We start from the raw sequence: 12,974 nt of genomic DNA, 5'->3' as shown, positions 1-12,974 counted from the left end.
GCAGTTCAGCTTTTGTGAAACACCTGGAATGGGAAGGTCAGGCTGACTGTTAAACACCTTTCTAGCTCTGTTCATCTAACATAATTCGCATATATAAAAAAATTAATTCTATACCATATATAAAGATAATATATATAATCTATACAATAAATATATAATATATAATATATAATATAGAATATAAATATATATACTATATAATATAATATACACTATAATATAAGCTATAATATAATATAATGTATAATAACCTATAATATACAATATATAATATACAATATACAATATATAATGTATAATATAATATATAATACATAATACATAATACACAATATATAGTATATTTTACATAATACACAATATATAATATGTAATATATAACATATAATGTAATATGTATTATATAATATAAATAATATATATTATAAATTATTTCTATGGATATGAATATCAATAATTAACTGCAGAACTTGATGTTTGCTGACCACATCTTGGCCAGAGATTTTATTGACCCCATCCAGATCATTGCCAAGTTCATGCTGTAGCACCAGTTTAAAATCCTTAATTCAGGTATTCCCACCCCCTGTTCAACATTATTGTTAAAGATGGTTTGACTTCAGCAGTCTCTGTCATCAGTGAGGCCATGCAGGTCAATTAAACAATTACATTTAGAATTCTTGCTAAAAGTTGCCCTGACACAATGAAAACTTCATTATTTATTCTGTTTGTGAAGTGGAACATGTGCTCCACCCCAGCTGAATTTATCTTTTTTTTTTCTTTCTTCTTTTAATGAATGTAGATATTGTTCGAGCTTTCTTTTTTTTTTTTTTTTTTTTAAATCTGAATTAAAGCATCCCATAAACAGCTCAGGATTCTCCATAATAGAAATATTTTACAAAGGAACAATGCCATCTGTTTGGACAAAAAAGAAAATGCCCACAAAGAAAGAAAGAAATTAATTAGTTGTGTGCTCCATCCCAAAAGGCTGGGAGTTCAAAGAGCACACCTGAGTTAAAAGTCACAGTTCCCATAAAATGTGCTTTGTCACCAATGTGTTGAGGACACATAAATGGGACATTTTTGTGGGTATTTCCTTATTATTTACAGTTTGTAATTGTAATTAAAGTAATTTCTTGTCTCTCAGACCTGAGATGCAGCATCTCATTGATTTGTGTTCTGGTTTTAGAGATCTGAGCTTGCAGTGTTGCTGTCTGGCCACCAGATAGAGACTGAAGCTTGTGAAATGAGAGTTTTCCCTTTCCTTTCCTCTTTCCTTTTCCCCCTTTTCCCCCTTTTCCCCCTTTTCCCCCTTCCTTGGTGGTTGAGCATTCTTTGAATCCAGGTCAGAAATCAGAGTAACCCCAACAACAAAGGATTGGGCAGTGTTGTTGTATAAAACACAAAATTATTTTGTTCCGTGCTCTTCCATCATCAGGAAGAAAAAATCTCTCTTGGAAAAAGAAGGGAATATTACAAATGTCACAGTATAAAAGGATGAGGAAAAAAAATTCAACCCGGAACTTTTTGAACCCAGGGGAGCAAAATCAAACTTCTGAAAAGTTCATACAGGTTCAGGAGTGTGCTCAGAAATGTGTGACTGTCAAAATGCACAGTTGTTAGAGAAGGGACTGGCTGCAGTAGCATGCAGAATTTAAATTATTTACAATTTTTGGATGGTGATAACTCAGATAATTTTTTTGTTTCACCAGGCTGTTTATTTCAAAGTGGAAATTAATCTTTATTTTTGAAGTAAGCAAGCAAATTTGAATTATAAATTAGAAAATAAACATCAAGACTTGTCATACAAACTCCCTTTCCAAATTAGAGTAATTTTTTGTGGGAATAGTTGGTCTGAACTGTGGAATTCTTCAACGTTGATACTTTTCCCTCAAAAATCGAACCCCTGTGCTGCTCATGCAGCCCAGGACAGAGACTGAGCCCTGCCAATATTCCTGATATTCCTCTGCCACCTCCTGGTTTCTTTCACCAGCAAACCCCACGGTGTTCCCATATCCCAACATCTTCTCTCAGTCAGAATTCAGGAATTTGAGGGAAATATTTGGAATTTGAGGGAAATATTTGGATTTGAAGATGCTTTACCAATGACAGCTGGATCAGGACTTGCTGCTGCTCAATGCTGAGGGAGAGAACCTAAAGATCCCCTTGAGGTGGGGTTTATTTCATGGGCCACATTTGTTTGCCAGATGAAAGGAAGAAACAAAAATGTTTTGTAAATGTCTGATGGTTTGTTTAGGAAACTTTCAAACAGTTTCCTGATGTTTACAAAGTGCTTGTACTTGTAATAAAATGAAATTAATGGTTTTTCCCCCTGCCCACACAGGAGGAGAATGGGAGTTTGGCTTTCTAGGGTGGTCCCTCGGGTACCTCAGTGCATGTCCAGTTTCAGAAGCACAAACTCTATAATTTCTTTCTGTGAGACCTTTTTTTGGGTAACTTTGATGTGATTCTTTTTATTTTGTCATTGAGGGGAAAAAATAGAGAGTTATTTGTACAGCAACCATTATAAGTATTAAGTTATCCTATAGAAAATAGGATAGAGCAGGTAGGCTTGGCAATGGCAAACTCTCTTCAGTCACAGGAGGTGACTTCTGCTTTTTCAAGTTCCTGTCACAGAATTCCAGGGTCATTTAGGTTGGGAAAGGTCTCCAAGATGAATCTCAGGTGTGCCCTGTCCCCACCTTGTCCCCAGCCCAGTGCTCTGAGTGCCACCTCCAGGCCCTCCTTGGACACCTCCATTTAATAACTCCTTTATTAGTTCAATAATTCTGATGGGAAACATGCACAGAAGAAGCTTTTCTCTGGTGGAATTGCTTAAACTCACCCTGAGGTTTTCTGTCCTGCACCTGGAGGGGACCAACCCCAGGGTGGGGGGAAGGATCTGGGGACACCGAGCTGTCCCTGGGCCAGCAGAGTGTCCTGGGTGCATCGGGATGGGCACTGCCAGCAGGTCAGGGCTGACCCTGCCCCTGTGCCCACCCTGGGGGCACCTCTGGCTGCTGTGCCCAGCTCTGGCTCCTCAGCACAGCAGGGCCAGGAGCTCCTGGAGCTGAGCAAGGGCCTGGAGCAGCTCCGTGCCCAGGAAAGGCTGAGGGAGCTGGGGCTGCTCAGCCTGGAGAGGAGCCCAGGGAGAGAGAGGGGCCTCAGCCCTGCCTGGCCCTGTGTCTGTCCCTGTGTCCGTCCCTGTGTCTGTCCCTGGCTGTCCCCGTGTCTGTCCCTGTGTGCAGAGGTCAGAGCAGGCCCAGGCTCTGCTCCAGGCCCAGCAATGGCCCCAGAGCCACGGGCAGGGCCTGAGCCCAGCAATTCCCCTGCACAGGAGGCACAACTTGTGCCCTGGGCAGTGCCCAGCCCTGAGCAGAGACCAGAGGGGCTCTGGGGGCTCCTCCTGGGGACATTCCAGAGCCATCTGTGCTCTGGGATGGAGGCAGGAGCAGGCTGAGGGATCAGCCACGCTCCAGAGTCCCCATCAGACTCCAGCTGGGTGGGACAGAATTCCCAGAGCTTGTCCAGCAGTGCTGGACACAGCTTTTGGAGATAAGGTTTGTCTCTTGGTAGTCCTGGATTTGGGGTTTATTTTATCCCAATATTTATTTGGAATTTAATGCAGTTGAATGGGGTGAGCTGGCCCAGTTCTCCAGCAGTTCCTGTGAACTTTAATATGTGTACCTTAAATATGGTGACAGTTCATGTGTCAGTCCTGAGGGGGAGGAGTGATGGAGGAGAGTCTTTGTTGTCAGAGGAGATTCGGATTAAACCTTTTGGGTGTAGTGGCAGGAGAGGTAGGAATCTTGGAATTGACTCCTTTTTGAAAAAGTCTTAATACATTTAAAATTATTAATACATCAAAAAGTAACTAAACTGGGTGTGGGGTTTTTCTTACCGTCAGTTAAAAAAAAAAACTGTTGCATTTAAATAGCTCATTTTTGTGAGGAATTTCACAATGTGATGCAGTAACTGTACCATTAAATTCCTATTTTTGTTCTAATTTCTGCCATATTCTCATTGCAGAGGCGGATGCCCCAAACTTTTCGCGATCCAGCCACTGCTCCACTGAGGAAACTCTCCGTAGATTTGATCAAAACATACAAGCATATTAATGAGGTAATGGCTGCAGCTGTCTTCAATGCACTGATGTTTGTTACAACACATGATTTAAATGGATTTTCTACAAATAATCTCATCAAGAGATCCAAAAAATCAAGTTTCCTCTCAGTTGTTCACGTCCTGTTTGAGGTCATGGCTGTCACGGTCCTGGTTTCTGTCCAGCACACAGGAAATCTTTTGTCCTGGGATTTATTTTCTGTTGTTTTATAAACAAATGTTGAGCTTGCAGGACAAAGAGACACGAGTGGCACGAGCACACTTTGAGCTCAATAAAACTTTATTAATGGTTCTAAGAGCTTATAAGGAAAATGCTGAAGTGTTTTCCCTTAATTATTGAATTAAATATTACAGACAAATGGAAAATATAAAGTTGTTCAGGTTAATACAGGAAAGCATCAGTTAGTTTGAAATTTTTTACAATTAAAGGGATTGTGAAGATATTTTTATGGTGATTAGCTTATAAGGAAAATGCTGAAGTGTTTTCCCTTAATTATTGAATTAAATATTACAGACAAATGGAAAATATAAAGTTGTTCAGGTTAATACAGGAAAGCATCAGTTAGTTTCAAATTTTTGAATTAAAAGGAATGTGAAGGGATTTTTATGGTGAGTAATGACTTCCTTGGAATTCTTTCCCAGTCTTGTGGGAACATCAATGGTAATTCTTGTTCCCAGGCTAGTTAGCATTTTGAATTTTACTGTGTGCACAGTGTGCTGGGGTATTTCTGTTCCTTTGGCACCTGTGAACTCCAGATATCAGCGTTACTATGTTTATCAGTGTTAATATTATTATTTATTAGTGTTAGAACATTTGTCAGAGTTATTATTTATTAGTGTTAGTACATTTATCAGTTATTGTTATTATTTATTAGTCTTGGCACATTTCTTTAGCTCTGCTTTCCCAGTTCTTCGGTTATTCAAGACTTTCCTTTGGAATTATGACCTGACTTCAAACACAGCAATAGGAGGAGAGGATTGCTTGGTTTTGCACTTGTAGAAATTCCACTTTCAAACCACGGGATGCTGAATAAAAGTTGATTTTCCTCTTTCTTGAGCTGCAGTTCTAAGCAAGGCTCTTAAGGAAGTTCCTTTTCCCCTCCAGGTTTACTATGCAAAAAAAAAACGGCGGCATCAGCAGGGCCAGGGAGATGATTCCAGTCACAAAAAGGAGAGGAAAGTTTACAATGATGGTTATGATGATGACAACTATGACTACATTGTGAAAAATGGGGAGAAGTGGATGGACCGCTATGAAATCGACTCTTTGATAGGCAAAGGATCCTTTGGACAGGTAAAGGCTCCTTAGGTGTTCACTGGGTCACAGCTGTGTTTAATTTGAAGTGCTATTTCTGCTTTATTTTGAAATTAAAACACTTTTTTCTCACTCCTGTTATCCTGAGTGCCTGTTCAGACACTCATATTTTGTGCTATTTCATGTTACTCCAGAAAACATTTAATTATATTTCAGTGTGTGATGCATTTCACAATGAGAAATCCTCCACCTTTTGCCATCTGTTGACATTTTTAACTTGAGTTTGGTTTTAGTTTGAATTAGGTTGTTAGTTTGAGTTTGGTTTTAGTTTGAGTTGGGGTCTGAGTTTGAATTGGGTTTTTAACCTAAAACAAGAGTTAGTGCTGGATCTTACCTCCTATAAATGTCATTAGCAGCATTTGTTTTGACTACTTGCAGCTTTAGCCAAGGCTGGAAGGAGGATGGAACTTTTATTTTGTTGGTTTTAGTTTTTCTCAGATTTACCAGTCCTTTTACAGTGTTGGTTTAGGTAATTTTATTTGCATATAAAGTGACATCACTGCAATAAACATCACCAAATGAGTTGTAGCTTTATTGTATCATCAGAAGAAATAGAATTAAAAAGGAGAAATCTGAATTCAGAAAGGTGAACAAGGGAGTTTGGGTGGGTTTGAAAGTTGGATTTTCCTGATGGATTTTTCTCTTGCAGGTTGTGAAGGCTTATGACCGAGTGGAGCAGGAGTGGGTGGCCATCAAAATCATCAAAAACAAGAAGGCTTTCCTAAACCAGGCCCAGATTGAAGTGAGACTGCTGGAGCTGATGAACAAACATGACACTGAGATGAAGTACTACATAGGTATGGAATTAATTACTCTTCATTTTTATTGCATTATGAACGGTTTGGATCTTGCTGTGGAGCTGAGGCTGCTTCCAGCTGATTGCCAAATCCATTTTGGAATATTTGTGGTGATACTTGGTGGTTCCTGCCAAGCTGGTGGGTCCAGCAAGCTCAGGAAGTGTGGGGAGGAGGTGGAACCAAGTGTAGGAAGCCCAGCAGGACATGGAATGATGGGAGGAGAATTCCAGAGGTGAGAGAACAGGAATTTGGACAAGGATGTGTGGCAGGAAATGGCTCCAGGGTGGGAGCAAAATGTTCCATCTCAGGTGAGTTGTAAAGGACACAGAAGGAGCTGCTGTGGGATAATGGAGAAAACAAATCCATGGGCACCAAGCTGACCAAAAATCCACCTTAATTAAAAGTCTGAATTCTCATGGTGCTCATATTCAGGATTTTATTATGCCAGAAAGGGGAACGTGTTGCTTTTTCTCTGAAATGTTTTTCCTATTTCAGTTTTCTTGTGGCAGCCTGAAGGTTTGACAGTGGCAAACCCTGCTGGCCTCTGAACAGAGGAATGTGATGAATATTTCACTTATTTAATAAAAAACAAGGCTTGGATTGGTCCCTTTCATAAACTGAACTGAAATGAATACAATTCCTTGGGGATATTGATCGGTTTTATTAATTGAAGTAATCAGCTTATAAATTGCAGTGATGTCATTGTGTATTTTAAATTATTCTCACAATTAAATATTTCCTCTGTACATGTAAGGGAGTGATAACTTATTTTGATAATATAGTCCTTCACAAGTTCCTGGCAGAAATATTTTGTAAATAACACAAAACCAGGAAAAAACCCAGTCCTCTTATTTTACTAAGTGCTCAGCTTCCTGCACATTGATTAAAACATTTAAAAGATGCTTTTAAATAAACTTAAAAGATGCTTTTAACTTAAATAAAATGCTTAAATAAGATGCTTAAACTTTAAATAAACTTAAAAGACACTTTTAAAAAGATTTCTCAAGATTTTCCAGATTTACTGAGGTGCACCTGAGGTTATGAAAATATACTCTTCTCCTCCAAACATGACAGAAATATTTTGTAAAAGCCATCGAACCAGGAAAAATCCCAATGCTCTTGTTTTACTCAGTGCTCAGCTTCCTACATTTAAAAGATTTCACAAGTTTTTGCACCCAAGGATGTGTAAAATGCCTCTCTGTATCCCAGGCATGACAGAAATATTTTGTAAACACCACAGAACCAGGCAAAAACCCAATGCTTTTATTTTACTCAGCACTCAGCTTTCTACACATTGATTAAATAATTTAAAAGCTGCTTTTAACTTAAATAAAATGCTTAAATAAGATGCTTAAACTTTCCATAAACTTAAAAGATGCTTTTAACTTAAAATGCTTAAATAAGATGTTTAAACTTTAAATAAACTTCAAAGATACGTTTTAAAAGATTTCACAAGATTTTCCAGTTTTACTGAGGTGCACCTGAGGATGTGAAAATGTCCTCTTATGCTCCAAACATGACAGAAATATTTTGTAAACACCACAGGACCAGGCAAAAGCTCAAAGCTTTTATTTTACTCAGTTCCTACACATTGATTAAAGCATTTAAAAGATTTCACAAGATTTTCCAGTTTTACTGAGGTGCACCTGAGGATGTGAAAATGTCCTCTTATGCTCCAAACATGACAGAAATATTTTGTAAACACCACAGGACCAGGCAAAAGCTCAAAGCTTTTATTTTACTCAGTTCCTACACATTGATTAAAGCATTTAACAGATTTCACAAAATTTTCCAGTTTTACTGAGGTGCACCTGAGGATGTGGAAATGTCCTCTTGCTCTCCAAGACAGAAATTTCTGCCTCCTTGGCAGAAATACTTTGTAAACACCACAGAACCAGGAAAAAACCTGACGCTCTTATTTTACTCAGTGCTCAGCTTCTTACACATTGATTAGAAGCATTTAAAAGATTTCATAAGTTTTTCCAGTGTTATTGATGTGCACCTGAGGATGTGGAAATGTCCTCTTGTCCTCCAAGACAGAAATTTCTGCCTGCTTGGCAGAAATACTTTGTAAACACCACAGAACCAGGGAAGAAAAACGATGCTCTGTTACTTTATTGATGCTCCTCCTTCCTCCACGCTGTGTTGTACCATCATTCCCAGAGTGCATTAATGACATTTTCTCCTTTTCCCCAGTGCATTTGAAACGTCACTTCATGTTCAGGAACCACCTGTGCTTGGTGTTTGAGATGCTGTCCTACAACCTGTACGACCTGCTGAGGAACACCAACTTCCGCGGCGTGTCGCTCAACCTGACGCGCAAGTTCGCGCAGCAGATGTGCACGGCCCTGCTCTTCCTGGCCACCCCCGAGCTCAGCATCATTCACTGTGACCTAAAACCAGAGAACATCCTGCTCTGCAACCCCAAAAGGAGCGCCATCAAGATCGTGGATTTTGGCAGTTCATGTCAGCTTGGGCAGAGGGTGAGTTTTGGGGGGAAAATGGGTGGGAATTCTGTTTGTGCTGCTGAAAAATGCAGGATTTTTGTGTTGTAATATTCATCTAGCTCATTGGCTCACAGTGAAAATAATTATATAATTATTATATTAAATAATAATTATATTAAATAATAACAGTGTCAGGACTCTGGAGAGAGTCAGGAGTTTTCATTATTATCTTTTTAGCCTTCTCTAAGTATCCTTTCTGTATTCTTTAGTCCAGTTTAGTATAGCATTCTTATATAATATAGTATCATGAAATAATAAATTAGCCTTCTGAGAACATGGAGTCAGAGTCATCATTCCTCCCTTCCTCTGGGGGCAATGCAGATGCAACAGTTTTAAAATAATAACTCAATTTTAAATAGAGGTCCACAGTCCACAAGAGCTCAGAATCCCAAAATTGTCAAGTTTGGAAAAGATCTTTAAGATCTAGTCCAACCATGAAGCAGCAGCACCATGTTCACCACTAAACTAAGTCCAAAAGTATCACATCTGCACCTTATTTTGAACAATTTGACAATCCTCCACTTCCTTTAGTGCCCCAGTAGATAAAAATCCACCATATGATAAATTTCCATGTTTTTTTCTTTCTTCTTGTCTGTGTTTTTGGAGAATTGGAGAATTGTTTTGCTGTCATTGGAGAATGCACCAGCACTTAGTTATAGAAATCTGCAGTGCTAAGAAATAAAACAAAAAAAATTAAGTAAAAATAAATAAATAAAATACTCCTTTATTATTATTTTATTCCATTTATATTCCTCTTTCCATGAGCATTCCTTCAGCATGTCCCCTGTTTATGATTAGTGATGCTGCAGATTGGATCTGTAGGAAAAGAATTCAGGAATTCATGGACTAACTTCACCAAAAGTGCCCCAGTTGTCTCTTGAGGAACTGGCACTGGTTAGTAGCACCCCCTTGCTTTTTCCCAGGATTAATTTAGGAATAGTGGATCAGAATATGGAATATTGTATTGAAAGCAGCAATGAGACAGAGATTTAGATTAATAAAAGAACTTTTTGCTATAAACTAAAAGGAAGGGCTGAAGGAAGACACCAGGTGGTGAAATGACATCTGAATTACTTATCCCAATCCATTATTTATCAATAATAAGATAATTTTGAAATGTTAAGAATCACAGTTAGAAAAACATTACATGACTCAAGCTGAACTTCCTGCTTTTTTTGTGACCATAATATTTTCCTAAAAATTAACATTTAGATACTTTTATTAGTGTAATACATGCACAGATCTTATTATCCCTGATACCTCATCTTTCCCTGCACCAAAAAGGGATTTCATGGCAGTTGTGTTTTGTCACTTGGGATTTTCATTCCCTTGGGGTGCTGTGTGTGATGGTGACTTGGAGGTGCTTTTCTTGCAGATATACCAATATATCCAGAGTCGTTTTTATCGATCACCAGAGGTGCTACTGGGAATGCCTTATGACCTTGCAATTGACATGTGGTCCCTTGGGTGTATTTTAGTCGAGATGCACACTGGAGAGCCTCTCTTTAGTGGGGCAAATGAGGTAAGTTATCTACCAGGAACTGGTTTTTTTTGTTGTAATCCCCATCATGATTTTCATCTGTTTATTGGAATGCATAAATTAGGAAAATCTGGTCATTCTGATCAATAACATTTTGTCAGGACACAAAATTACCTCTTCATAATTTTCTGCGTCTCCCTCTTACTCCTTGATTTGTTTTGTCCATATTAAATTTTTCTTAAATTAATTAACTTAGTGAGTAGCTGACATTTGTGCCACAGCTGGGCTGGCTGTCACTTGTCCTTCACCAACCCATTTTATTTGGGACAGGTGGATCAGATGAATAAAATAGTGGAAGTTTTGGGGATACCACCAACCCACATCCTCGACCAAGCACCCAAAGCAAGAAAGTTCTTTGAGAAGTTGCCAGATAGCACTTGGAACTTGAAGAAGACCAAAGATGGAAAAAGGGTAGGTAAAACAATTAGGATAATAATAAATATATATAAAATTTTATAAAATGGTGAGTTGTTATCATCTTACTGAAAACGCAACTGAGTTGTTACTTTGTTTTGTGTCGTCTTACTGAAAATGCCGCTTTAATTTGTTCTGTCTTGTCAATTAAATAACATTGCCTGTTGTGTTGAATAGTTTCTTGATTTTATTTGACTTTTGATATATCTAAATCTGTGCTTCACACACTGATTGCCAGCCATTCCTCCCTCCCCACAGGAATACAAACCACCGGGAACTCGCAAACTCCACAATATCCTGGGAGTTGAGACAGGAGGGCCGGGTGGGCGCCGTGCTGGGGAGTCAGGTCATACTGTAGCTGACTACTTGAAGTTCAAAGACCTCATCTTAAGGATGCTTGACTATGACCCCAAGACACGAATCCAGCCCTACTACGCCCTGCAGCACAGTTTCTTCAAGAAAACGGCGGACGAAGGTACCAACACGAGTAACAGCGTGTCCACGAGTCCTGCCATGGAGCAGTCACAGTCTTCAGGAACCACCTCTAGTACATCTTCAAGCTCAGGTGGGTTTTGGTCATCAACAGGTGATAAAATTCTGTTTCCTCATGTTGGGCACTGAATGGGCTCCCCAGGGAATGGGCACGGCCCCGAGGCTGCCAGAGCTCCAGGAGCCTTTGGACAGCGCTGCCAGGGATGCCCAGGTGGGATTGTTGGGGGTCTGTGCACTTGGACTGGATGATCCCTGTGGGTCTCTTCCAACTCAGAATATTCCATGATTCTGTGAAATGTTAATTTTTTTTCCATACTGTCAAAAAATATCAGTCATGATCACTAAACAATTATCTCAATCAGCTGGAACAGGTAAACAGAAAATCCCCAAAAACCGAACTAGATGAGCAAAAATGTGAGTGATTAACATTGATCTTATACTTTTCCCTTGAAGCACTTGATAAACCTTTCCTGCTGCCATTGTTTGATAGCTGTAAATCCTGTGTCCCTTTAGTCACTGAGCATGTTGGGGTTTTCCAGGTGGATCTTCTGGCACGAGCAACAGCGGAAGGGCGCGGTCGGATCCCACGCACCAGCATCGACACAGCGGTGGGCACTTCACTGCTGCTGTGCAAGCCATGGACTGTGAGACACACAGCCCACAGGTAATGCAGGACACGTAAAACCATAGATTCTCCCCCATGTAGATCATTCATTGCTGTGTAGACAAAAATTGCTTTTTTAGTAGCATTTAATCAGCTGTGTTGTTCCAGTGGTTCCTCTAATGCTGTTGGCACCTTTCAAGGTATGAGCTACAACATTTTTATTTCATTTGCTTTGCTTATTGTCTCCAGGCTCCTCAGGCAGAGGTCAGGGCTTTATTTTACTGTGTTGCACAAATGTTGTTATTGTTACTATAATGTAAAGCTGCTCCTATAATTTTGACAGCCAAGTCACTTATCAGGCTTCTTTAAGTGTTTGAAAATAACATCCGGGATATGCATTCATTTTTCTTCAGGTGTATGTAGAAAGGTATTGGAAATTATTCTTAAGTACATGCCTGCATTTCTAGAATAATCGTGCAGCTTCAAGGCTTGGTTAATGTTTTAAAAAATTGGCATAAATATGAATAACTTAATCTCTCACATGTTGTTCAAGATAGAAAAGTATTGGAAATTATTTTTAAGGGCATGCCTGAATTTCTAGAATAATCCTGCAGCTTCAAGGCTTGATTAACATTTTTAAAAATTGGCATAAATAGAAATAATCTCTCATATTGTTCAAGATAGAAAAGTATTGGAAATTATTCTTAAGTATATGCCTGAAATTCTAGAATAATTTTGCAGCTGCAAGGCTTGGTTAAAGTTTTTTAAAATTGGCATAAATATGAATAACTTAATCTCTAATATATTGTTCAAGATAGAAAAGTATTGGAAATTATTCTTAGGTACCTTGCCTGCATTTCTAGAATAATCATGCAGCTTCAAGGCTTGGTTAAAATTTTTTAAAAATGGCATAAATAATTTCTCATATATTGTTCAAGATAGAAAAGTATTGGAAATTATTCTTAAGTACATTGCCTGTGTTTCTAGAATAATCATGCAATTGCAAGGCTTGGTTAACATTTTTTAAAATTGGCATAAATACAAATAACTTAATCTCTCGTGTTGTTCAAGAAGCGACTGGGTGTGACACTCAGTTGACAAGGTGGTCAGAGGGTTTGATGGTCTTGGATGGTTGGATGGTCTTGGATTGTCTTGGATGGTCTTGGATGGTTGGATGGTCTTGGAT

The 12,974-nt window shown here is 38.9% G+C and overlaps 1 protein-coding gene across 1 annotated transcript in view; it reads left to right on the top strand.

The window, feature by feature from the left end:
* DYRK1A (dual specificity tyrosine phosphorylation regulated kinase 1A) overlaps positions 1-12,974 on the top strand; it is a 52,525-nt gene that overhangs the window by 35,758 nt on the left and 3,793 nt on the right. The window contains exons 3-10 of the mRNA XM_005429519.3: positions 4,027-4,119; positions 5,225-5,413; positions 6,084-6,231; positions 8,428-8,714; positions 10,114-10,260; positions 10,549-10,689; positions 10,951-11,257; positions 11,724-11,848. Coding sequence (XP_005429576.2) covers positions 4,027-4,119; positions 5,225-5,413; positions 6,084-6,231; positions 8,428-8,714; positions 10,114-10,260; positions 10,549-10,689; positions 10,951-11,257; positions 11,724-11,848 — 1,437 coding nt within the window. The remainder of the gene's footprint in view (positions 1-4,026; positions 4,120-5,224; positions 5,414-6,083; positions 6,232-8,427; positions 8,715-10,113; positions 10,261-10,548; positions 10,690-10,950; positions 11,258-11,723; positions 11,849-12,974) is intronic.

Source organism: Geospiza fortis, unplaced genomic scaffold (genome assembly GCF_000277835.1).
Source record: "Geospiza fortis unplaced genomic scaffold, GeoFor_1.0 scaffold409, whole genome shotgun sequence".
Classification (NCBI taxonomy): domain Eukaryota; kingdom Metazoa; phylum Chordata; class Aves; order Passeriformes; family Thraupidae; genus Geospiza; species Geospiza fortis.
Note: the sequence above shows the minus strand (reverse complement) of the source record. Positions and strands in the feature narration are given on the sequence as shown.